Below are 27,998 nucleotides of genomic sequence, written 5' to 3'. Positions count from 1 at the left end.
GAATTTGTTTATTTATTTATTTAGCTGCATCAACCTACTCCAAATAAAGCACGTTATACTGTACATTAACTGCATCGATGCACTTTGTCCCTTAGATGGCGCCAGAGGAAGATGCATCTTAAATGCACGGAGCAAAAGTTCATTCATCTATCCTTCACTCTTTTTCCTCCAAACATAACATGGTCATTATGTCCAAAAAGTAAAAAAATAAATAAAAACTAAATCATCAAACCAGATGAATTTTCTCTAAAAATTAAGATCTTTGTCCCCACTTCCAAACTGTAGTATGGCTTGTTTATGACAGTTTTGGAGCAATGGCTTCTTCCTTGATGAGCAGCCTTTAAGGTTAAGTCGATATAGGACACGTTTTACTGTGGATATAGATACTTGTCTACCTGTTTTGTTCAGCATCTTCACAATGTCCTTTGCTGTTGTTCTGGGAAACATAGTGCATATAAACTTCTGACTGACTGGAATTGTGACTATAGTCAATTAAAAGTGAAACAATCTGTCTGTAAACAATTGTTGGAAAAATTACTTGTGTCATGCTCAAAATAGATGTCCTAAACGTCTTGCCAAAACTATAGTTTGCTAATATGAAATCTGTGGAGTGGTTGAACATTTTTAATGATTTCAACCTAAGTGTTTGTAAACTTCTGACTTCAACTGTAAATTTTACTCCCTGCCCAGTAGGTGTAGATATGCATGAAGAATGGAAATTGACATAAACAAAAGAAGGATGTAAAAGTGAAATTGGAGATTTATGGTATAAAATGACTTTAAATATTGCTTGTTTATTAAAGACTTAAATGTTGTATAGTTTCTTATCCACACCTATCACTTCTAATGACACAGATTTAACCACTTGATTCTTATGGATTACTTTAATGCAGCCTTTGTATATATATTTTGAACCTTCAGAGTTCTGACCACCATTCACTGTATTGTATGGACCTACAGAGCTGAGATATTTTTCTTAAAAATGTAATTTGTGTTCAGCAGAAGAAAGTAAGTCATACACATCTGGGATGGCATGAGAGAATTAAAATCTTTGGGTGAACTATCCCTTTAAATTCAACTGTACAATACATATATATCCTATTTACATGTACCACAACACACTTGTGTTTACAGTACACACAAGCTAAATATCACACATTCATTGCCTCCATTAACAAGACTAACCATGCAGGTTTATAAAGAATGTACCACCTTAGTCATCTTGATCAGAGCACATTATATTTTTCCCAATCAGCAAAAATCAGAGCATGTGACATTTTAACCAACAGGCACCATTTAACCCATCTGATCTTTTTAACTGGAATTTCCGTAGTCTGACATTCTTGAAACAAGTGCTGAAGATCACAGGGATGCATGCTCATGCACATCCGCACACACACACACACTTCTCTGAAACAATATACATTACATAATAGGGTCCCTAACAAAACAACTGAATGGAACATATTGGGCCCCCGGTAACCACACCTACATGAGATTTAGTTTATCATTTGCCCAAATAATTTTTTTTTAGTTCAGGGTGTTTCTGATCCTAAAAAGAATGTAATACATCAATAAATCAACTCTTTAAATTTTACTCCCTGCCCAGTAGGTGTAGATATGTAGAATGGAAATTGACATAAACAAAAGAAGAATGTAAAAGTGAAATTGGAGATTTATGGTATAAAATGATTTTAAATATTGCTTGTTTATTAAAGACACCTACATGAGATTTAGTTTATCATTTTGTTCAAAGTGCCAAAATGACTTTTTTTTTAGTTCAGGGTGTTTCTGATCCTAAAAAGGATGTAATACCTCAATAAATCAACTCTTTCCATCAGTACAGAGTCTGTATTAAATGTCCATCATTTAAAAGACTGTTCCCATTTTAGGAATTCCAGGATGCCAGGATGAAGAGCTTTCAATCTATGGTATACTCCGAGTCTTGTTGGTAACAACACCCGCAGCTTGGATAACCCGATAGCGCTCTCGGAGGTTGCGCCGTCTGACATGCTCATTGGTGATCTCCAGAACATTTGCTTCAGGAAACCAGCCTTTCTGTCCGTCAGATAGACGGATCCCCTCATACCATCCTAAAGAAGGCAAGCAGAGATTACATAGACAAACAAAAGAGGTGAAATAGATTTAAACATGTTAGATCCACTTCTGCTGAATGAAATGTATACTGTGTCTCACCTTCGGTGGTTTTCCGTGTGATGTTGACAATCTCTGTAGGCTCCAGATTTAACTCATCTGCCTGAACTGCCATGTACTGTTCCACACACTGTACTTGAGGACAGTCTGTTCCACAAAGACACACACATTTTTATTTCCATGATGGGGACTTAACATTGTCTTTAATGGTTGTTATATTGAACATTCCACTATATGTATGATATTTACATATATAAACCTAACCCTTATAAAACCATTCTGCATTTCACATTTTCAATTAGACACTAATTAGTATAATGTCTTAGAACTAATCAGTTTTCCTTGTGGACATCACCTGGCCCATACACACATGGGTGAGTCACAAATGGATGAAAACACATTCCTCTAGTAAGAGATCTTATAAGCTGTAAACAAAAGCAGGCTATGCCAAAGATAGCATTAGAAAGAAACTTATCTGATGAGTGAATCTGACAGTGGTGAATTCTCAGGGCCAGCAAAGCCTTCTCTGCTGGCCTAACATGCCAAATAAATAAATATTTTTCATTCTTTCATTCTCAGTCACCTTTCTGCCTATGTATTTTTAATCGCACAAATAGAGAAAAACAAAAAGTATTTTATTCCTTGATGCTTACAAGTGAAGTGTGACAACTCACAAATCACATGCCCAAAGCAGTGTATGAGTCTGAACTCCACCATGTCAGGAGGCCTTCTAGCTGGCCTTGAGTGACGCAATCACACTTTAAGTGGCGTAATTTGTAAGTGAGCGCGAGATCTTGCTGATAAGTCGACTGTCATTACTGACACTATTGCCATTGAGAAAGAGATCCTTATGGATTTAAAAACACAAGATGTTCTGCAAGACCATGTGACTGCTTAATTTATTCAACAGGAAAGGGGTCTGATTTTTACTCCAAGCAAATTGGTAAGTGCTTTTTGCATTGTTATAGCAACATCAGGAGTTTTCTAAGTGTAAATTGGGCTGCTGGAGCATTCAGTGAGGGATCAAGTTTTGAAAAGTAGCCCTGCGTTCCATTCAACTCGGAAAGTCGGATTTTACAACTTCCCACTAGGAAAAGTGCAATAGAATGCATCTTAAAGTCAGAATTACATGTTGTTGGCTTGTGCAGAAATTCTCAACACAAATTTCGCCAAGATGCTGGGGCATGATGTCACACAAACATGTCGACACTGGAGATATACAAAGTGATATACTTTATTAAGTAATTATATACTTTATTAAGTAATATCAATAAACGTGTTCCTTTCCACATTACACGCTATTAAAGCTTGTTTAACAAACACCAGCAGAAACAGGTGTATAAAACATCATAATCTCTTTTTTTTATCGTACACCTGTAGCACAAGTGCTAGCACTGCAGCATTGTTTATCAGTTGGGTTGCTAGGAGACATCTCTAATGAGAGTCAAACCCCTGCTAAGCTAACAGGAGCATTGCAGTTTTGTTTCCTTAACCATCATCTTCCAAATATCGGGGAATGGAATGCAATTATGGTCGGAGGAATATCAAGTAGGAATATCCCACATCAAACTTGAATGGAATGCAGCATAACCGTGTATCCTGATGAAACGAAATGTATTGCAATATTATTAGATCGATTTTTCCAGGTATTATAGACCTCCTTGGTGGATTCATATTAAAAATTATGATTTTAGAATGTCTGTTTGGGAGAGCATCATTTCACAAAACAGTCATGCTGCAGATAAGATTAGGCTTGTTTGAGCATTAAGTGTTGTTTCAAGTTCTGGCTTTCGAGTGTGGACCTGTTTTTAAAATGTCAGTTGATATTATTAGTTAGCTGAGACATAATGTATGATGCCCTAAGGCATAGGGTGTCTTATTCATTGTGAAACTGTGTTTTCTTAATGGCATGAATCACATTGAAGGCCTAGAAAATTAATGCATGGCCCACCACTGCAATCTGAAGAGATAATATCAAAATAATACGCATGCACACACATATCCACACTCACCCCAGTCCTCATATATGACTTCCTCTTGATCTTTATTTGGGTCATTGGGATTGGGGAATACTGCCAACCACCTGTGTAGGTCAGATCTGATTGGAGAGAAAGAGGAAACAAATCCATAAAATCAGCGGAAAAGCTTTATACAGTTTAACTCCTATATTACTTCACATTGTGACTTGTTTGACTGATTAGAAGCTCTTAAAAATTGCATATTGATTAAAAACATAACACACACAATAAACATACAAATTCACATACACACCAATCACACATGAGTAAAATAAACAGAATATGTTTGATTTATAATTCCACGCACTGTGTGGGAGCCTTCAAAACTCTCTCCATCTGACGTCCCTGGTGATTCTCCAGCAGGGTCAGACAGAAACAGTTCTCCAGGCTGGACATAGGTGTGTCTTCCCCCATAGTCTGCACCTGGACCAGGGACCGATGGGCATGATCTAGGACTACATACCGCTCAGCACTGCAACACAGGCAAAGAGGCAAAAACAAGTGAGAAATGTCTGATTCACCCAATGAAAGCACATTCAAGCAAGTTAGAGTTGCAAAGTTTTTAAAATACTCTGTAATCCTACATGTTAATAGTTATACCTATTTCTATCTCTTAGGGGCCATTCACACCAAATGCATTTTTGCATCCATCTGTGCTGTTTTTTAATTGTTTTTATATGTAACCAACCATGCACTAGACAGTATAAAATAGACGTACAGGTACATGTGCAAGTGGTAATATATGTACATGGTAGGGGTATGTAGAGTTATTGAATTAAATATGAGGGAATTTACATACACTGGTGGACAAAAGTTTGGAATAATGAACAGATTTTGCTGTTTCAGGAGGAAATTGGTACTTTTATTCACCAAAGTGGCATTCAACTGATCTCAATAAGATAGTCAGGACATTATTGATGTAAAAACAGCACCATATCTATTTGAAAAAAAGTTATTTATGATAAAACAGGCCCCATTTCCAGCACCCATCATTCCAACACCATATCCTTGAGTAATCATGCTATATTGCTAATTTGGTACTAGAAATTCACTTGCCATTATATCAAACACAGTTGAAAGTGATTTGGTTCATTAAATGAAGCTTAACATTGTCTTTGTGTTTGTTTTTGAGTTGCCACAGTATGCAATAGACTGGCATGTTTTAAGGTCAATATTAGGTCAAAATGGCAAAAAAGAAACTCTAGAAATTCATCAGTCAATCATTGTTTTGAGGAATACAAGATTTAATTCAAACGTGTACACTACAGTCTTCAAAGACAAAGGACAACTGGCTCTATCAAGGACAGAAAGAGATGTGGAAGGCCAGATGTACAACTAAACAAGAGGATAAGTACATCAGAGTCTCTAGTTTGAGAAATAGACGCCTCACATGTCCTCAGCTGACTGCTACATTGAATTCTACCCACTCAACACCAGTTTCATGTACAACAGTGAAGATTCAGGGATGCAGGCATTATGGGAAGAATTGTAAAGAAAAAGCCACTTTTGAAACAGAAAACAAAAAGAAAAGTTTAGAGTGGGCAAAGAAACAGACATTGGACAACAGATACCGTAATTTCCGGACTATTGAGCGCACCTGAATACCGGTGTTACACATAATTTAGTGCAGGTGTAAGCGCCCTTACTGCTTTTCTCTCCCGGACGGGCGCTTGACCACGCCCCCGCTGCCACACACGGCTTGTAATAAAACATTTGCAGTAAACAGTAGCCTACCAAGTCATTGGTCACTATCTTCCTCGTCCTGTGCACTGAAACCACTGAAGTCATCTCCTTCGGTGTCGGAGTATAGCCTCAGATTTAGTTGTCTTTTTGCACTGAGTCAGTTCCTCACGCTGCTGTTTCCAGCGTCTTATCATCGACTCATTAAGACCAAGCTCCCGTGCAGCAGCCAGATCAATCGCCTTCAACTTGAAAGCAGCATCATATGCGTTTCTCCATGTCTTTGCCATGGTGAGGGTGACAAAATGACTACCGTAATCAGAATGATGGGAAGTTTGAGCGCGCTCGATTTAATCTAAACAGTAAACAAAAAAAGTTGTTTTGAACTTAACCCGTTCGGCAATTGCATTGGTCTAATGAAAGCTTCACGCCGGCAAAAAACTGAGCACGTCACAGAATGTTTTTTTTTATTTTTTTTATAAAATTTGAAAGCGGGAAAAATCCATATATTAGCCGCGTCATTGTATAAGCCGCGAGGTTCAAGGCGTGGGAAAAAAGTTGCGGCTTATAGTCCGGAAATTACGGTAATCGGAAAAGAGTGTTATGGATCTTAAACCCATTAAGCTTTTGTATGATCTGCTAGACTGTAAGGTACGTGACAAGTGCTCGACAAGACATCTATGGCAAGTGCTACAGGAAGTGCGGGGTGAAATATCTATGAGTATCTGGACAAACTGCCAGCTAGATTGTCAAGGATCTGCAAAGCTGTCATTGCTGCACATGGAGGATTTTTTTGAGAAGTTTAAGAAGTTTTTTCAAATTGTAATAGTAAGTTTTCACGTTATTAATGTCCTGAATATACATTGTGATCAGTTGAATGCCACTTTGGTGAAAAAAAGTACCAATTTCTTTCCATAACAGCAAAATCTATAAATTATTCCAAACATTTGGCCGCCAGTGTATGTACAAGACATAGTTATACACTATTGCACTATGGGAGTCCTGAAGGCAGTTTGATTGTTCATATGGTAAATGGTAAGAGGTTAAAAGCTGTTCTTGTACCTGTTTGTCCTTTTCTATGCCTTGTCAAGTTAAAAAGAAATGTAACTTTGAAAAACGCATCAACACCTGTGTTTTCTTCTATTAGTTGTGCTGCGTCTAGCTTTTTTTAAGCGATAAAATACTTTCAGTCTGAAATACCCCTTAGTGTGTAGAGACACATCTCTTAACTTTTATTCAATTTAGATTTACAGGGACATTGCACATTAACATTAAATAAAAACCATTTGAGAAAAAGTAACAAGATAAAAACAGGAATATGCTACTTAAAACCAAAATGAGAATATTCTCTTCCATGAGAACATGACTCACAATTGTTAATATAATTTCAATCAATACGGAACTCACAATCAATTTTGGGTAAGTTACTTAAAAAAGTAATCTACCATAAATTGCTAATTACTTACTTAATCAAAAAAGTAATCGCATTACTAATTCAGTTATTTTCTAAAAAACTTTTCACAGAAAAAGGTTTGTTTTTCCTCACAACGGATTCAAAATAATGTCTATATTTCATTGTTGCACACAAGCCATACACCCAACACATCACATTTTTCTCTATTTTTAAAAAATATATATTTTGGATAAATAATGCCATTTAAAAAATATGTGAAACTATTAGCTGAGGGGCCAGTGTAGCTCAGCAAGTAAAGATGCTGACTACCACCCCTGGAGTCGCAAGTTCGAATCCAGGGCGTGCTGAGAGACTCCAGCCTCTCCTAAGCAACCAAATTGACCCTGTTGCTAGGGAGGGTACAGTCACATGGGGTAACCTCCTCATGATCGCTATAATGTGGTTTGCTCTCATGGGGCGAATCACCCGGATTGAGGCAAGTCACTATCCCACCATGAGGACTTAGTGTGCATTGGAAATTGGGCATTCCAAATTGGGGAGAAAAAGTAAAAGTAATTGGCTTAATTAAAGGTCAGTAACTGTCATTTAATTAATACAAGAATTTAAAATGTAATGCGTTACCCTGCTTTTTGACATAAAAGTAATTAGATTAACATAAATATTTACTCTATAATCAGATTACACCCAACAATGCTCACAATTATTACTGACCAAAACACATTCTTAAACTGTTGTTTCAGTTTTGTTTCAGGTGTCTCATTTTTCGTCTCTGTTCTGGCTTGTACTTTTCTGAGCAATTTAGAAACTTTTTACAGTGGCAATTGTCATGTTACTGTCACCTTAGGATGAATGGCTTGTGTTGTATTCCACACATTCAAGCCACATTGGATAATATTGTTTGCTAAATGAACAAGTAAGATGTTAGAAATAGACGTTTCCCTCATGAAGCTTAAAAGTTTCAAACTTGTTAGAACAAAGTAAAACTATTAACACAGACAGGTTTTTCAGCCTTTTACCTTTTCTTGCTGGCAATTACAAGCAGGTCGTTGAAGAGAAAGAGGTAGACAGGGGTGAATTTGGGGCGGAGATTCAGGAATGTTCCTCCTCTATTTATTTCCTGCAAATCTCCACGTTTCTCCAAGTAACGTGTTTGAGAGATAATTGGCAACGCCTGAAGAACAGATTCAATGATGATTAAAAATGTGCTTAAAAAATACAATCTGCTTTTTTATACAAAATATAACTGCTTACCTTTAGCTTGTCAAACTCCAGCATACCATTAATCTGAATGAGTTCCTCCACCTGTTTCATTTTCCCAACCTGAGTATTACATTCTTCTATGATCTGTGAGTATGCGGATAACAAGTTATTTAAGATTCAGAGAAAACTTCAGAATAGTCATGAATAATATGCAACTTCACCAAAAGATGATGTTTATATCAACTATTTAGCATCCTCATATTAATAATCATAATAAACTTAAATGTTAATATATTAATAGAAACAATTTTATAGGCAAGGCAGGTTTATTTATATAGCACATTTCATATGCAATGGTAATGAATCAAAATGCTTTAGAAACAAATGATAAAACGGGGAGTACATAAAAGTCACTTTTAAAGTCCCTAAAGCACAAGAATAAAATAAGAATAAAGAATATCAATTTTATTTAAAAATGTATTAAAATCTATTCAATACATTTATATGAATAATATTATTAACATCAATTCTCATATCTCGAATTTTTGTAAATGGCAACAGTAAAATATGTTTGGCTAAATTATCATAAAGAGACAAACATCTTAAAAGGACAGATCAAAAATGAAAATTCTGTCATCATTTATTTAACCTCATGTCGTTCCAATGCCGTTTGCTTTATTCTTATTCTATAGAACACAAATGGAAAAAAGATACAATGAAAGTGAATGGGGACTGAGACTAATATATGTCAGAATGCCTAACACCTCCTTATGTTTTCCACAGCACAGAGTCATACTGAGTCATTCAAGTCATTCGGGTTTGGAACAACATAACGGTGAGTAAATGATGACAACATTTTCATTGTTGGGTGAACTATCCCTTTAAACATGACCAAGCTTCTTCTTTCATGACAATAAGAACAAATAAACAAAGTTGCTCAGTCTTTCAATGCTTTTTATTTCCTGAATGCTATTTATTAGTTATCTCTGACTCCTTAACAAACCATGGCATCTAAATATCATTTAATTCAAACTTATAGTGACCTGACCTCCACTCAACCATGTTTTCCACACTCTCCCCCCTTTTTTCCTTTCTTCTTCCTCCCTAATGGGCTATTCTGGGAACAATGAGCTCTAGTTTGATGCAAGCATGAAAAAGTGATCATAATAGAAAAACACAGGGTGCATTATTAACAGTGAACTGTGTGATGTTTACCTTGGACACAGAATCTAGAGCTTTAGATGCTGTTTGTTCCTTATCTGTACCTACAGCCGTTCTTTTTAGGATGTTCTGTTGGGATAAAAATTTCTTTTTTTAAATATAATCTTGATCTTGATTCTGTTCATATTACCTCAATGACTCTGCTTAGTTCTAATGCAGTCTTGCAACCATTTATATAATTGTGGTTTATAAGATTTCAATACAAATATGATTAGTGGTGCAAGTTATTGGGCCTAAAACATCAATATCCTTTGAGAAAAACAAAAATAGCTAAAAAACAAAACAAACAAAAAAACTCAAAGAGGTTTGTTGAAGAGGATATTATAAAGGCAAAATCAAATTGTGGATTCACATGCTATGTGAATTCTTATTTCACCCACCTCAATGAGCATTTTAATGCGTGTGATTCTCTGGAAGGGCAGCAATAGGAAGGACATGAAGGGCAGTCGCTGACACTTGGGTGACTCTTGGAGTCGGGTGATCACAGTCGCAAACTGGGTGTTAGTTTGTCTGTGATAGAATTAGGCAAAATAATGTTTGAGAGAGTATAAAAAACATTGAAATAGGCAATAATCTATCAAATAAGAACACCTTAGGAAAGCTGTGCTCTTTACAACAAAAGCATAATATACAGGCACAATAAATGATAAAACAATGGCATAAATTTCCTTGTTTATGTATATTGATGTTAGATTTAATTTACATTAAATTGGTGTAGGTCTTTTCCTGATAAATCTGGTTTCGAACATAGTCTATATATGCAGGGAAATGGTGTTGGGAATGATAGTGAATGATATCACAGATGTCTGTAATGATAATGTTCTCCTCTAGTCTGTCCTCCAGGTCCTTCAGAAATCTGTGGAAATATGTCAACAGACAAAACAGGCTGAGGTATTAAAAAAAAAATCGACTTATCTTACACAATACACTGCATTGTCGGAGCTTAAAGGAATAGTTCACCCAAAAATAAGGATTCTCTCATGATTTACTCACCCTCATGCCATCCCTGAATGTGTTTGACTTTCTTTCTTCTGTTGAACCCAAACAAAGATTTTTAGAAAAATATCTGAGCTCTGTTGGTCCTCACAATGCAAGTGAATGGATACCCAAATTTAAGCATAAAAGTAACCCATAAGACTCCAGTGGTTTAATCCATGCCTTCATGAAGAAATATGATAGGTGTAGTTAAGTAACAGATCAATAGGTAAGTCCTTTTTTACTATAAATTCTCCTCCCTGCCCAGTAGGTGGCAATATGGACAAAGAATGCGAATCACTGAAAACAAAAGATGAAGAATGTGAAAGTGAAAGTGGAGATTAATCCACTACTGGCCACTGTTGGGCCCTTGAGCGAGTCCCTTGACCCTATCTGTTCCAGGGGCACTGTATCATGGCTGACCCTGCACTCTGACTGACCCCAGCTTAGCTGGAATATGAGAAAAATGTATTTCACTGTATATTTGCAAATGTATAATGTGTGGCAAAAATATAGGCTTCTTCTAAAAAAGGACTTAAATATCGATCTGTTTCTCACCCACACCTATCATATTACTTTTGAAGATAGAGTCCTATGGATTACTTTTATGCTGCCTTTATATGCTTTTGGAGCTTCCAATTTTTGGTCACCATTCACTTGCACTGAATGGACCAAGAGAACTAAAATATTCTTATAAAAATCTTAATTTGTGTTCTGCAGAAGATAGAAAGTCATAGACATCTGGGATGGCATGAGGGTGCATAAATGATGAAATAACTTTCATTTTTGGGTGAACTATCCTTTTAAAACTATTATAAGTGGATGACGATAAATATATCCCTCTCCCGGGATTCCAGGTTGTCATAGTTTCCTTCTCTAATGATAGATGTAATTACCAGCAAATTCTACTATCTCAGCAAAATTCTAATGAGTAACTTGTTATTTTTAAATTTGGCAGTACATTAACAAACTCTTTCATGTGTTAATCATGTAAACAAACAAAGCTAATTTCTGATGTTCAGGCAGTGCTGTTTCAGCTCTTATAAACTCAAGACATCTTCCATTTTCTTTTCCAGTGGGTGCACACATACACATACTGACACTTACCTCTCGCTGACCTCTTGTATGCGCAGGATGTTTGAGAAGAGTGTTTTTTTGTCTCTGATAATGAGAGTTTCACTCAAGTCACTTGATTCCATAAAGTGCTCTGTTAGAACACGCAGAGACCGCAAGTATGACATTTCTGATGTTATCACCTCAAACATGCTCTGCAACAGTGAGGAGAAACAGAAACACATTTTGTTTTAATAAATGTAATCTTCTAAATCTCAACAACAAAATTGTAATATTTGCTGAAATAGCTGAATCTTTTTTGGCAAAATTAAAAAAAAATTCTCCCCCCAATTTGGAATGCCCAATTCCCAATGCGCTCTAAGTCCTCGTGGTGGCAGAGTGAACGGGTGGTAGAGGACGAATCTCAGTTGGCTCATGCCTGAGACCGTCAATCTGCGTTTCTTATCACGTGGCTTGTTGAGTGCATTACCGCGGAGATGTAGCGTGTCGAGGCCCACGCTATTTTCCGCGGCATCCACGCACAACTCATCACACGCCACACCGAGAGCGAGAACCACACATTATAGCGACCATGAGGAGGTTACCCCATGTGACTCTATCCTCCCTAGCAACCGGGCCAATTTAGTTGCTTAGGAGACCTAGCTGGAGTCACTCAACACACCCTGGATTCGAACTCGCACTCCAGGGGTGGAGATTTGCTTCTCCAGCAAATCTACTCTGCTTCCATCTCTAATTCTCTCATGAGGCTGCGCTCACCTTTCTGAGGTCACATTTCATCCCAGAATCAAAAGAAAAAAAAATATTAATAATGTTTTGCATGACGATGCTATTAGGACCATTAAGGTTTTATTCATGACAATTAAGTACATATAATAAAGATATTTGAAATGCAATTCAATTGAAATACAATGAAATATTTTTTCGTAACAATAATAATAATAATAAATAATGAATCATTAAATATTACAAATGTTAACTGTAATATAATATATATATATATATATATATATATATATATATATATATATATATATATATATACACACACACACACACACACACACACACACACACACACACACACACACACACACACAGTATATGTATATACATTAACATGAACACAAATCAGTTTTCTTCTCATTATAGTAAAGAGAATGAAAATGTACCATTATGCTAATGTTAACTGGGGAATTGTTTTCACAATGCAAAACATAATAATAGTCCAAAAAAAAAAAAAAAAATAAATATATATATATATATATATATATATATATATATATATATAATATTTTTTCTCTTTTCCTCTCAAATTCATTTTCCCATGTTTATATTCCTCCCAATATTCCTTTTCTTAGACTCACTCTTCACAAAACATGGGTTCTGAAGCATGTTCTGGCAGAATTTCTGCTCACCTCTTGGTACTTGCTCTCTTCTGGGGTAAGGGTCTGCAGGACACCACTGTCTCGTACTGCTGGCCGTTCCTGCCACAAATTGTTCTGATTGAGAGTTGAAATGGGACTGGATCTGGGACCTTCAGCTCCTTTCTCTGCGCTGGTTGTAATGTGTGGCCTAATCTGGAAGTCTATGCTGGTCTTACTGATGTTACGGCACACTGTCCTCCTGATCTCCTTGGATATAAAAGTTTTTGTGTAAAACTGATACAAGTAGTCTGCCAGGTCCAAAATATCAGAGGGAGAAAGACAAAAGAGTTTTTGTCAGATGATAATTCTGTACCTTTTTTTTTTTAGGAAAATAATTTGAATAGAAGTACTTCAATCAAAATCTATGTCTGTTAATTAAATTATCATTTTGTCAGGCTCACTATGTAAAATACGTAACTGTGAGATTTTACAAATGCATGAAAAATTAATTTATTCCTTTCCTTGGACTAACTGCACAATATTCTTATGGGAGAATATCACGAATCCATGCAGGTCACAATGTTACAATGCAAAAAAAAAAAAATCTTAATAGCCCTAAAATAGGCTTTGTTTTCTTTAAACAAGATAAAATTATTTCTTTAGATTTTGGGATGAAATTTAACCTGGACATGTTGACAGTTTTCATAAGATTCACCCTTATAGTGTGTATATAATAGTCACCCTTATGGTAGTTAGTGTGCACAAGGTCTGTTTTTACAAAGATTTCTGTTTAAATGTATTCAGTCAGAAAATGTATACCCTCGTTCATCCTGGCTTCTAATTCAACAGATTGTTGCTGACGTGGTAACTGTGGAGGGCTGAGGATGAGACAGAGATTGAGTTACACACACAGACTTCTGCAAATATGACAGCTGTGTGACTGTAGTAATAAATCTTAGAAAGCTTAACCAAAAACTTTGGAAGGATGGAATAGGTGTGAAAATAGTACTTCTCATTGGTTCCACATTTTTCCCCATCAGCCCCTGCACTGTCATTCTCATCTGTTGATGGTAGGGAAGGAGAGGCCAGGAATTATGTTAGATAAACCAGTACAGAAATATTCAACAAATGTCTGTCTGAAACATTTCCTTTAAAGTCAACATGAAATGCAGTTTGCAACCCATTTTACTTCCGTAATCTGTAATAAAACAAAAGAAATGTAAAGTGTGACTTGATTTTTTTCCATCGGGATTTGATTGGATTGAGAAAAGTGGGCAATACATAACAGAATGGAGGCAGGTGGTCGGACGGAAGAAAGAGGGAGAAAAGCCGAAAAGTCATTGTAGAGGCGTAGAAATTTATTACATTTTTAAAAACTTTATGAAGGCAAACATCGACCTGTCCAGGGTGTCCCCCGCCTTTCGCCGAATGTTAGCTGGGATAGGCTCCAGCCCCCCGCGACCCTGTACACAGGATAAGCGGTTGACGATGGATGGATGGATGGATGAAGCCAAACATTATTTTTACTTGAAATATGCACCAATGAATTGTGTGAATGCACAACAAGGGACAGTTCAAACATGTTGTGACTTGCAAAGAGACTTGTTGATGTACAGCGAAAATGCAACAGACGTTGTCCAAATGTGCAACGACACAATGCCCCATTCACTTCCCTTGTATGGAAAAAGGAACAGCAACAACATTTGAAGTTTCTCCTCTTGTATTCCATGGAAAAAAGTAATACACATTTGGAAAAACATTAGGGGGAAAATTATGACAGAATTTTACATTTTGGCTGAACTAAATCTTAAAGACCAGGAATGTGCATTAAGAATGTGATAAGGGTCAATTTTGATTTCATGTTGACTTTAAACATAATATTGCTATCGTGTGCACCTTTAGAATTACTACTGAGGCATCTACTATTCTCAAAGGTCTTGGATGGTGGTGGTGGTGGAGCTCTTTGTGGTCGAGGACTGGCAGGTGGACTGCATTTGGAAGGGGGCAGCAGAGGGGAGGCAGGGCGTGCAACAGGTGGAGGCAAAACAAGGCGAGGCGCGCACCTGTTATCCAAAGGCATTCGAGGAGGAATGGTTGGAGGGGTTTCCTTGCTTGTCAGAGTGTCTGACCCCTTTTGCAGTCTGAGTGGAGTGACCAAATCTAAGCTAACTTCATAAATGGATTCCTCTTGTTCCAAAGATTGGGCTTTTGTGGCGTTTAGAGGGGTCTGGGGAAACGGGAGAACAGAGGCGATCAGTGTTTTAGGACCAGGGTCTGATTTCCTCCTCAGCTGCTGTTCTATGAGGCTGCGGGCCTCCTGGAACTTGTCTTTATTTGTTACCAGTTCCTCACTGTTGTTCTCACCCTCAGCTAAAGATTCACTCAAAGATTCCACCTCCATACTTGACTTGTCCTGTTTTCCTGCTTCACTTTCTCCTTCTCCTCCTCTTTCTTTCTGATCCTCCATGTCACTGGTCTCTATCTCAGAGTCCGGTCCCATCTCTTCAACCTCACCCTCATTTTCCTCTTTTTCACTTATTGGCACCCATATGAGCTTCATGCCAGGCCTCTGCAGGTGACAAACACAGCTGCAGTTCTTCTCACACTGAGGCTCCGGAGGAGAGCTTGAATCCTGTTCTGCTTGAAGTTTGCCACCCTCTTTCCCATCAGGAGCTAGAAGATATGGATTTAAGATAAGATTAGGCTTTCCTGGTGATTCCGACACTGTTTCAAGTTTTCATAACAAACCATACTATTGTCATTATGACCCATAATCCATAATCAGATATTGTACAAATACCTTTTTTCTGTTTGCGTGGCTTTTGAGTGTTTCTGAGTTTTTCAGATTTATCAAATGAAATCAGTTTTGTGCATTTGCAAACCCTTCAAAAAAGTATGTTCGACATAATGCAGCACCAACGCAAACACTAAATCAAGAGCAGGGTAACAAATTAACCAGGGCCTGTAAAAAAAATCTCAGAAAGTTACAAATACTAAAAACAAGATACTTATATTTGATTTATTTAGTTATATTCTATTAAGTTACTGGTTTAGTGTTCGTGCAGACACCATAGTGACTTGTAGCTGTAAGAGTTGCTTTCATAATTTACTGTATAAACATCTTTGTTTAGATAGAAATGGATAGCATGGTTTGTGTTTTTATATTTTATAATTATGCCCTCTTAAAAGAAAAGAAAAATCAATTTCACGGAAATCAATTTCAGTGGGCAAATAATGCCTCTTCATTAAGTTAATTGTAACACTTAACAGCACCAAAACATGCAACTCTTTGTAAGTTGCATACCAACAATGGTGTGTCACTGAAATATATAATAAGATGTCTACAGTGACGGTGAGCTTCCAAAGGGAAATTCCAGATGAGTGTGTTTGTAATGGGGCACATCTCCACATTCAAAATGGTGTCCAATTCTTTCACTGTAACAGAGCGATCATTTTTCAATTTCACCCTCAGGGTCTCTCTCATGCTGTTCTGTAAAGATTTATTACTTATTTTCAGGCTCTCCTATTTTTTTTCTCTGCTTCCCACACCTTTTGTTGTTGATGTCAAGGGCTTTGTGTCCAATCAAACTGTTCAGTATTTTGATGTAAATTCATCTGTCACTTGGTAATATGGATAATACTAACACAATATTTGGCACAGAGTTTCCATATATGATAGGGTGGTAACTCTCACTTCTGTTGCTTATGCATTCACAAAATTGTCAATTATCCTACTCAGCCTTATATGTAATGTGAAAGATTTCTGAGTTTATAGTAATATTTATACATCTATAAATATATGCTTTTGTGTGATAAACAATTGTGGTACTGTGAATGAAAATTCTAGGTACAGAAGCAAAACTACTTGAAGGCCACTGCTCAAGGCCCAGTCCATAAAAACACATTTCATGGCTTTAAAGGTGCACAACGCCATTTTTTCTCCATTAATGTTTTAATGTTTTAAATACATTTATTTTAATTTTGAAAAATATGTATAAAATCATGACCACTCACATAAGATGAAGACTCCAGTCATATCAGTAACCTTATAAAAGCGGTTTTATTCTACATGGGGAGGGCTGTCATTTTAGAATCACATGACCAGCTGTATACTACAGACTCGCTTAACCACAGTAACCATCTTGTTATTGGAAACTTTCACTCTTGGATTAAATGAATCATGGCTGATTGCGAATCGTGAATTTCTACAATGGCATCTGTAACTGAAAAAGATTGATTTTGAATGATGGTGCATCCACACCACTAGATGTCTCTGTAAGTCTAAGATGACATGAACTAAAAGTTACTGAGTGCACCTTTATCACAGGATTCAGTGAAACATATGCTAAAATGGGCTTAATTAAAACTCTTTGGCTGTATTTCTCTGCCTTACTATCGGCATTCATTTTTCATTCAATTTTTTTACATCAAGATATCATATCCTTGCTCACCTTTTACAGATCTTTGACTACCATCTTTCTTAGTTCCCTGCTTCTTCTTGGATTGTTTAAGGTGTTGCTCCACCTCGGTCTTAGAGCCTGGTGTTATAAGTGCTGTCAACCTCTGTATGGAACCTTTGCGCTGGGTCTGTACCTCATTCTCCTCTTTAACTCGCAGCTCTTCGACTGCCTCAAATACATTTTGCTTGATCTTGTTAAATGCTCGTTTTAGCCCTTCTGCCATTTCACTAGACTGAAGCCTGTTCAGCTAGTATTGAAACTAGACTAGCTGACCGTATGAGAAGTCATATGTCAAGTTGAGGGTGGGACAACTAATTTTATGACACCAGTAAAACAGACAGAGCAATAAAGGCCACTTGCATGTTAGCTGCAGTACACACATACTGGCTCAGTTCACACTGTTCTGGTTATAAAGAGTTTTATAAACAGCACATTTTCAGATACTCTCTAAGAGGAATTTGAAGGAGGTACCATTTTACGCTAAATCTACCAATTTAAAATCGACTTAATTTTAAGACATAATATATTGAGTAAAGTGAGTGAGTAAATTTAACTAAAACATTTCAGTTAATACAGTAACTTTTACTTACAAATCTTATTTTAATGATCAAATTTAATTGAACATTAGAACATTTCATATTTTGAATTTTCCATATTAATACAAGTTTAATCATGAACCAAATTACATCAGAAGCCTTCCACAGGAAAGCTAAATGCTATGTAATCTAAATTTGTGATAGACACAAGATTAAGAGCTGCACATGCAGATTTCAACACTTGGTGCACAAATACTATAACGGTAACAATCAACATATCATTTTGATAATAATGAATGGGTAGTTTTGAGTTGAAAATTAAATTCAGGTTTCAAAAACAACAAGTTGCCTAAGTGTAACAACAAAATCAACAATAAAAATGGTGTAACTAAACTTGCAAACAGTGAAACAATGTAAGCTCATTTTTTATTCATGCCCAGTGCATGCTGGGAACACCAGCTCTGAAAGGTTAAGTAAAATTTACTTATTTATTTACCAGTGAAATTTATTAAAATCAGTGAATAACTATGACAAGTTTTTCTACTTTAGGACTGAAAAATGATGACGTATTGTAAAGAAAACAAACAATTATAAATACTATTTACTTATAAGATTCACTTAATTTTTACATGTTTGAATTTAGTACAAATGTAGAATTTACTTCATATTTTCTAGTTCATGCTTAAACCAACTTACTCATTGTAGAAATTCAGTATTTAGAACTTAAATACCTAACATTATAAATTAAATTCAATATATTCAATTCAATCTAATTGGCTTCAGGATGGGTTGTTTTAGCCCCTCTCCAAGCCCCATCTGTCTTTCTTTTCAGCAGATGACATACACTTTATAATCCCATGAAAAACTGTTTACCCTGAGTGGCCAACAACAACAAGATAATGAACTCTGACATGTTATATATGCCTAAATGTTGCTTTACTTAAATTCAAAACTACATGAAAACTCTGGGTAAAAGAAAGAGCCAGAACTGAAAACCATGTTATTTTTATAATTTTACTTAAAATAAAAAAGGCACAACAGAAGCTTTTTTTTTAATATAGTACATATATTTGGCATTTTCTGCCTTTATTAGATAGTTAAGTGTTGTGGAAGACAGGAAACGACAAGGTAGAAAATGGGGAACAGAACTGAGAAAGGACCTCAAGTCGGTCTTCAAACTCGGTACACCCCTGCCGCCACTGCACTACAGCCGTGGCCAAAAGTATTGGCAGTGACATAAATGTTGTGTTTTGCAAAGTTTTCTGCTTCAGTTGTCGTGGTGTTGATTCACATTGTTTCTAGATTATTGTGCAGAGTGATCAGATGCATTTTAAATGATTACTTTATCACAAAAACCCAAATTTCACTGTTTTTTGGCCCTGGCACAAAATAACCAGCCAACATAATTTCACTAATCATATCAGCTTTTTGGATTGTTTAAGGTGTTGCTCCACCTCGGTCTTCGAGCCTGGTGTTATAAGTGCCGTCAACCTCTGTATGGAACCTTTGCGCTGGGTCTGTACCTCATTCTCCTCTTTAACTCGCAGCTCTTCGACTGCCTCAAATACATTTTGCTTGATCTTGTTTAATGCTCATTTTAGCCCTTCTGCCATTTCACTAGACCGAAGCCTGTTCAGCTAGTATTGAAACATAATTTCACTAATCATATCAGCAGCACCTGGGAAAGTGTGAACGAGTACTAGTCAGGTGAAATCCCTATCATTCTGATTGGATTATAAGAGCAGACTGATTACTATAAAAGGAGGGAAGAGGTGCTTCCAATCATTGTGTTCTTGTTAGCAATGGTTACCTCTAAAGAAAGACATGCAGCCATCATCGCTTTGCATCAAAATGGCCTCACATGCAAGGAAATTGCTGCAAAGAATATTGCACCTGAAAGAACCATTTACCGGATCATCAAGAACTTCAAGGTGAGAGGTTCAACTGCAGTGAAGAAGGCTTCAAGATGTCCCAGAGTGTCCAGCAGGCGCCAGGACTGTCTCTTCCTGAGGAGTCAGCTACGGAATCGTGTCACCACCAGTGCAGAGCTTGCTCAATATTGGCAGCAGGTTGGTATGAGTGCATCTGCACGCACAGTGAGGCGAAGACTTTTGGACAATGGACTGATGTCAGAAAGGGCAGCAAAGAAGCCACTTCTCTCCAAGAAAAACATCAAGGACAGACTGAAAATCTGCAGGAATTACAAGGATTGGACAGCAGAAGACTGGTGCAAAGTTATTTTCTCTGATGAAGCCCCCTTCCGACTGTTTGGGACATCTGGAAAATCGATAGTCCAGAGAAGAAAAGGTGAACGCAACCATGAGTCCTGTGCCGTGCCAACAGTGAAGCATCCTGAGACCATCCATGTGTGGGGTTGCTTTTCATCCAAGGAAGTGGGCTCTCTCACATTTCTGCCCAAAAACACTGCCATGAATAAAGAATGGTATCAAAACGTCTCACAAGAGAAACTTCTCCCAACAATCCAGGAGCAATTTGGTGATGATCTGTGCATTTTCCAGCATGATGGAGCACCATGTCACAAGGCAAGAGTGATAATGAAGTGGCTCGGAGATCATTACATTGAAATTTTGGATCCGTGGCCTGGCAACTCCCCGGATCTTAATCCCATAAAGAACTCGTGGTCAATCCTCAAAAGGCGAGTGGACAAGCAGAAGCCCACAAATTGTGATAAACTCCGAGCACTAATAAGGAAAAAATGGATCGCCATCAGTCAGGATTTGGCCCAGAAGCTGATATCCAGCATGCCATAGCGAATTGCAGAGGTTATGAAGAACAAGGGTCAACAATGTAAATATTGACTGTGCCTATATTGAATGTTTTTGCCAATAAAATCCTTTAAAACTCATGAAATGCTTATCATTGTTTTCCAGTATACCATAGAAACATGTAAAAACAATAATATACAAATACTGAAGCAGCAAACTTTGCAAAACAAAAAATGTATGTCACTGCCAATATTTTGGCCACGGCTGTATATCCTACAAGGCTATGGCGGCTCCAAAATAAGACAGAATCTTATAAGAAAAAATTATAATTTTCAATTGCCTTGACTATAAAGAACATAATTTAAGAAGAACAGCTCACAACCCTGATGTATGCCACAAACAAAGCTCATATTCAATATTATCTTCAATGTTGAATTGTAGATAGGCAAATTAGCAATTTGCATTCCAGGACATATTTTCTCCGATCAGCCAAGATTACAAGCAACACAAACAGAGAGCTGCAGCTTACCCTCACAACACCCACTCAGATGAAGAGATGAGATGAAAATTGATTTCAAAAACCATTTTTATGCCTGTTTCTTTCTTTATCTATCTAGTTATTCCTTAGAGAGTGGACAACTCACTCATACACAGCAGCGCTTACATTGACTACAGCAGTAAAATACGTTTAAGATGCTTAACTGGTCTCCATGGAAAGTTTTAGAGGAAATGTGACCTGCTCTAACATTTTGACCCTGAAAGACATTTTGAGTTTTATGCAAAATAGTAAAAAGGAAAGTAAAGGAAGTATTATGTTTACTGTACCTGATCGGCCATCAATAATTACAGCAGCTAAGTCTCCTTCTTGCCTAATCAGTGCAGAAGCCTTTTTGTATTCCACCTCTTCCATCTGGCCAGTGGAATTTTGCCTTGACTTTGGAGGCAGAGGTGGTGCCATGCCAGCACTGGTCATAGAAGAACGCTTGGCTATGTGTCTTGGCTTTACTTTAGGAGGTTTTTGTTGTCTCCTGTCCATGATGCCACTCTTTGCTGTACCTCCACATGGAATCTTCTCTGGCTCTGGATGGCTGAACTTGCTGACTATATTTTTTACTTTCCCAGAGCTCTGAGAGTCTGTGCTGTCCACAGATGAAGCTTCCAAGGTATTGTTGGAAGGCTTTGAAGGAATCGGGGGTCCCCGTTTAACCTCTGGTCTTTGAGGTAGCTGTGGAGTCTCTGGAGCAGACATCTTGGCTGTTTTTTTATGTTTTAACTAATGCAACCCGGCCAAAATGAGGGTCTTCAATCTTTATCCTGCATTAATTAAAAAACAATAAGAACATTAAATATAATATTAGATATTATATAACATGATTGGCATTAACTTTATTCTATGTCATTTTATGACATTAACTTCGGCATATTTCTGTCATCTAACTTTGCAGTGCTTTCTTTTAGAGAAAAAAATATATATTTTTGTAATTTTCCTAAATTTTCTAAACATCCTTGAAACAAGATATAAAACTATGAAACTTAAGAAACAAAATGGCATATTAATGAATTTCGAATTGAGTTTTTCTTTCTTACCACATTGGCATATTGTTTCATAAACCATACCTCAATAAATTGCCTTACAATTAGGCTTAAAACAAGACAAAAAAATTGACAACAGGGTAAGAAAGATAAACATATATTAAGATACATTCTCTGAAAACAAGTCTTTTTATCTTTTGCTTGTCCAGTAAATTTATCTTGCTTTCAGTATACATTTTTTTAAATATTTTTATTGGAAAGCACGACAAAAATACATTTTAAGATATATTTTTACATTCCTAATAAGTCCTTTTTGTCCAATAAATTCCTTTTTGTCGTAAAGGTGACAGTCAGAACTATCAGTTTACCTGGTAACTTATTAAATAAAATCAAACAGCACAGAGATCTCTGTACAGAGCAATAAATGGCATGCCATAACACTGGAATTCTCTCAGTACAGGTTTGACTTCACTGGACTTTGCTATTAAATCATCAGGCTTCCTTAAAGGACTATTCCAGGTTCAACACAAGTTAAACTCAATCAACAGCATTTGGCATAATGATTGATTACAACAAAAATGAATATCGCACGTTACTCCTTTTCTTTTAAAAAAAAAAGCTAAGTTACATTGAGGCACCTACAATGGAAGATAATTTTGTGATAATCAACATTATTTCCACAGACGCTGTAGACTAAGCTTAACTTGTATTGAACCCAAAATATTAATTTAACTAATATTTTCTTCTTATTTTCTCACTTTCTTCTTATTTTTCTCAAAAAAGTTAAGAATGTTCTTATTTTTTATAATATATTGCAATTTGAAACATTCTTTCAAACTTCTTAAAATTTTAATGATTCCAAATTTGTATTTGTATATAATTCCAAAGTTCAACTCAGACTGGTTCTTCAGTGAAATAGCAAGCCAGGTTTATAATTAGTGGCTTGTTCTTTGACCCTTGGAATGCCAAAAGTCTGCCTGCATGTCTTAGGAATGCATGATCGGATTAAAAATGCATGAGCAGATGATGATTAATGGAATATATGAATCGTGATCTGTTTTATGCAAAAAGTAATGCAAAACAATACCAATGACTCTAGACTAGTCTTTAATAGGGGCTTAAATTTCTTAGTTTGGCCAAATCGTATTCGGAGGAGGATATTGGAGGGGTAAAGGTGTTGTTTCAGTGTTGCCTTCTGTCAACAGGTCAGACTGAAATTGAGTCAAGTGGAGTGAATGACGCCACAGCACTCAAACAGCCTCAGCAGGTCTGTCAAGTTCTTCATGATATCCTGAATATAGAAGGCTCAACATCAAACATACAAGTTTATTTGGGAAGAAGAAAGAAATGCATGGGCTGGAATTGGTACCATTAGAGGAGTGATAATGTTTATTCATTTTATACTGCCCTCTGATATTTCAAACCTCAGTGAGGTGTAAACATCCCCTAAGGCATCCCGAGACTATTTTTAAATGTACACACAATACTTCCCCTCCAACCTATAAACATTCTTGGGATTGACTTGAAACATCCTCCTTTCCTGTCCTGTTGTGAACCAGCTTTGCCTCCAAGATTCCTAAAACCCCTTGGGATGTTCTGATAGAAAATAGACCATCTATTCCAGATTAAGTTGTGCACCTTGTAAGATGGACCTTGATTAACATATAATGGAAAATCTAAAGAAATTCTTGCATTCTAAATAAATTAACTGTCAATTATTGTTGTGATAACCAAGAATGGTAAAACATTGAAAATCATTTAAATAAGGTTTCTAATCACAAGCACCTTGTCCAACTGTTGCGTTGTCAAACATCAGACCTGATCTTTCATCATCGATGACAATAAAAAGTCAGAAATACATGGTTACCCATGTATAAGACAACAAACATCCAAAAGTCAATATTTCTCCTATGTTCTTAACTTGATCAGCAATGGTGTTCTTTTTTTGTTTTTTTTTAAACACTGATTTACAATTAAGACAATATGTAAAAAACACTGGAACTGTCATTGATTTAGGCACCATTGCATTTGGACCTATCATTGATTTAGACAACTGACAGACATCTGTGACACCAGTGTGTGTGTGTGTGTGTGTGTTAACCCTGTTGAAATGTTTTACTCCATAGGTGGGCTGCATAAAGTGGTTGCTTAATCAGATAAACTTGAACTCATTTTCTATTGTACGTACTCTAATAGCCTAATACAAAACTACTCAGTGAGTGCTTTTAAAATCCACGCCTGTCAATGTGAAGTGAATCCATGTGCATATTACATCAGACTACTCACCAAATGTGTCTCGCTCGCCCTTGTAATCCATTTAGAAAAGTGATTTGCTGAAGAGAAAATGTGAAATTACACTCGCGTGCTCCTCATCTGTGGGGGAATAAGTGTGCACAGATCAGTGTATGACCAGTTTACAGACGTCCATGGAAAAGGTTTTTTAATACATTTAATTAAAATGACAGCAGTAGACGGCAGTCCGAAGCGAACTTTATTTCCGCAAGGATTTGATCAGACGTTACTTTCGTCTTCCTTCTTTTGTTGTTCTCTCCGGTAAATCCACACGCGCATCTCCAGCTCTTTGTTTTCCAGCTCGTGAGCGTGTACTATGGAACAGCCGGACAGTGACAGTGTTACTGTCATACTGTGTTACTGGTTATTACTAAAGAATAACCCCCTCCTCCTCCTCCTCCCATCCCATTCATCAATTCTTCTAGCTGTCTGCCACCCAGCGGAGAATCAGATTCTCTCTGGTCGAGTATAAAATGGCATACTAGTCTTGCTAGTTCTGACATAGACAGATATGGCAGTAGTAGCAAGGTTAAAAAAAAAAAAAAAAAGTAGTAGTAGCAAGGGTATTATGGGTAGTATGCCATTCCATACGAGAGTTATTACAGTTTGGGATTTTTTATTTAGTTTTTATTTCTATTTTATATTCAATTTCTCATAACAATTTATTTTTGTTTTGGTTATTTTTCACAGTTAATCTGTTCAGTTTTTTTTTTTTTTCTCAGTGTTATGTAGTTTCAGTTTAGTTAATTTATATTTTAGTTTTAGTATTTTTTTTTATGGCTGCCAAAGCTGAGCGTTTATTAATTTCAATTCTCAGGGAAGTCTTGCGTTACCTCTATCTAGTGGTATTTTTATGTTTAATGTGGATTATAAATGTTGCAAATTTTATAATACAGGGTGAACATGGGTAAAGGGACAAAGGTGACATTTTAGCTTGATCCACATTGTATCCATATGTATTTCCTTAAATGGTTGAATGAATTATTACTGTATAAACTAATATTTGGGAAGTAAACAATCAAAGGAATAATTCACCCAAATATGAAAATTGTCTCATCATTTACACACCCTAATGCCATCCAGATGCCCAGATGTCTTCTGTAGAACACACATAAAGATTTTTTAAATAATATTTCATATCTGTAGGTCCATATGATGCAAGCCAATAGGGGCCAAAACATTAAAGCACCAAAAAGCACATAAAGGCAGGATAAAAGTAATCCACAAGACTACACTTGTTAAATCCATATCCTCAGAAGTGGTATGATAAGTGAAACAGATCAATATTTAAAAAATCTTGACATCAGCTGTCTCCTTGGCAATCAGGATTTCAAGCTCAATATTATTTCCCAGAGCCATAGCACTCTGCGGACTCTTCAAGTAAGTGTAATCGAGCTTGAAATCATGATTGATCCTGTACACTGCAATTTTAAGATGTACAGTGAAAAAGGAGTTACATTTTGTTCTGTTCTCACCCAAAACATATTAGATCACTTCAAAAGGCATTGATTAAATGGATAATGTTTATGCTGCCTTTATGTGCTTTTTGGAGATTCAGATTTTTAGACCCTGTTGACTTGCATTGTATGGACATTGAGAGCTGAGATATTCTTCTAAAAATGTGTGTTCTGCAGAAGAAATAAAGTCATAACATCTGGAATGGCATGAGGGTGAATAAATGATGAGAGAATTGTCATTATAGGGTAAACTGTCCCTTTATTTGTTGAGGTTTTAAAGTGATGATTTTACTTTGGGATATGTAGCAGAGCTCATTTCATGATCACTGGCGGGAAAAGCAATGGTAAAGAAAATTACAGAAATTTGAGAAAATCTTGTTAAGATAATAAAAAAGTATAAGTTAACTTAATGTTATGCGAAAGTATATATGAATTTATACAAATTTATTGCAAATAGATTTTCAAGAGAATCATTTTTCCTCTGTCCCACTATACTGCTTAACAAAATCGGTTTCTTTAAAGGTATAATCTTAATTTGTGTCATTAAATCATAATTCAAAGTGTCAAGAAATGTAACATTTCCAAAAGTGTCCTGCTTTGCTCATATTCACCGTTGTAGGCTATAACAAAAACTAAAATTAATTTGAGATCTATTTTATTTTAGTTAGTTTTGGAGTCTCTCTCTCTCTCTCTCTCTCTCTCTCTCTCTCTCTCTCTCTCTCTCTCTCTCTCTCTCTCTCTCTCTCTCTCTCTCTGTGTTTGTGCGCTTCTGTGCTTGGAAAATAAAAAAGTGAAAAAAATTAAACAGTCCAAAATGTTTGAAGCTCTTTGACTTGGTTGATGTTGTTAAATTAATTCTAGAAAATAAATGAATAAATAATATAGAGATAAATATATTTAACCACTTAAATGATTATTAAATAAGATTCATTATTTAATAGGTTAAATAAATAATAAAGGTAAAAAAAAAAAAAGTTATCTAAAAAAACAACTGGTGGGGTATGAACCTTGCACATCTAAAAAAAAATTAACCACTTGCCGAAATTGTATGTATTTTGGTTGCACAAGTGACATGATATTCCTCTGAACAAGAGGAAAAGAGGAGATATAAAAAAGTTGTTTCCCTAAAGATAATAATTTACTTATTTTATTTTTATATAATTACACACGACAGATAGGGCAAACCACGTGTGTGTATATATATATATATATATATATATATATATATATATATATATATATATATATATATATATATATATATATATATTTTTTTTTTTTTTTTTTTTTTATTTTAACAACATTTTTTACAACAATTTACAACCTATAAAAACGGAACTTACTGATTTAAAAGCGAAAGAGTAGTGGTGCAAGAGAAACTAAAACAATATTCAGATCATAGCCTATAACATAATCTACTTTTTATCCAGATTTTTATTTAAACATGCACGTTATACAAACATTTAATAAAAATAATAATCATATTAATTATTATTATTATTTAAGAAAACACATTCTACAAAGATATTTTAAACACCCCATTACTCTGTCTGGACTTTGTCCTTTGGTACTTTATACAAATATTCCCGTATTATTTTAAATCAACCACTAATTTAATTTTCAAGTTTTAATAACGTCGATATCAGTTGCCGCCGATGGCCGCCTCAGTGTAGAGCTCTCCAATTCTTTTGTTGTTTTTGTTTGTTTGTCCTGTGTTTAGCAATCTTTTACCAGTCAGTTTTACCAGGGACGAACTGCTGAACATTCGGCAGCACATACCAGATAATCTTTTACATAATATACTGTTTTTTGTTCTTTACATAACAGATTGTAAAAGATTTGCACTACGTGTGTGTATGTATGAAGGTGTGTGTATGTACGTATATGTATAACT

General features: G+C 36.0%; 1 protein-coding gene across 1 annotated transcript; it reads right to left on the bottom strand.

The window, feature by feature from the left end:
* LOC127633797 (ephexin-1-like) lies at positions 1 to 24,980 on the bottom strand. Its single transcript, XM_052113113.1, has 16 exons — positions 24,642 to 24,980; positions 21,648 to 22,136; positions 14,997 to 15,773; positions 14,110 to 14,161; positions 13,920 to 13,978; positions 13,152 to 13,408; positions 11,770 to 11,930; positions 10,391 to 10,543; positions 10,068 to 10,197; positions 9,682 to 9,756; positions 8,518 to 8,610; positions 8,283 to 8,437; positions 4,480 to 4,644; positions 4,167 to 4,252; positions 2,197 to 2,301; positions 1 to 2,093 (listed from the first exon to the last, which is right to left on the bottom strand). The coding sequence occupies exons 2-16, from the start codon at positions 22,069 to 22,071 to the stop codon at positions 1,927 to 1,929; spliced, it is 2,859 nt and encodes a 952-aa protein (XP_051969073.1). The 5' UTR covers positions 22,072 to 22,136; positions 24,642 to 24,980; the 3' UTR covers positions 1 to 1,926.
* Between the last annotated feature and the right edge of the window lie 3,018 nt (positions 24,981 to 27,998).

Source organism: Xyrauchen texanus, chromosome 40 (assembly GCF_025860055.1).
Source record: "Xyrauchen texanus isolate HMW12.3.18 chromosome 40, RBS_HiC_50CHRs, whole genome shotgun sequence".
In the NCBI taxonomy this organism is placed as follows: domain Eukaryota; kingdom Metazoa; phylum Chordata; class Actinopteri; order Cypriniformes; family Catostomidae; genus Xyrauchen; species Xyrauchen texanus.
This window is presented reverse-complemented; position numbering and strand designations above follow the sequence as displayed.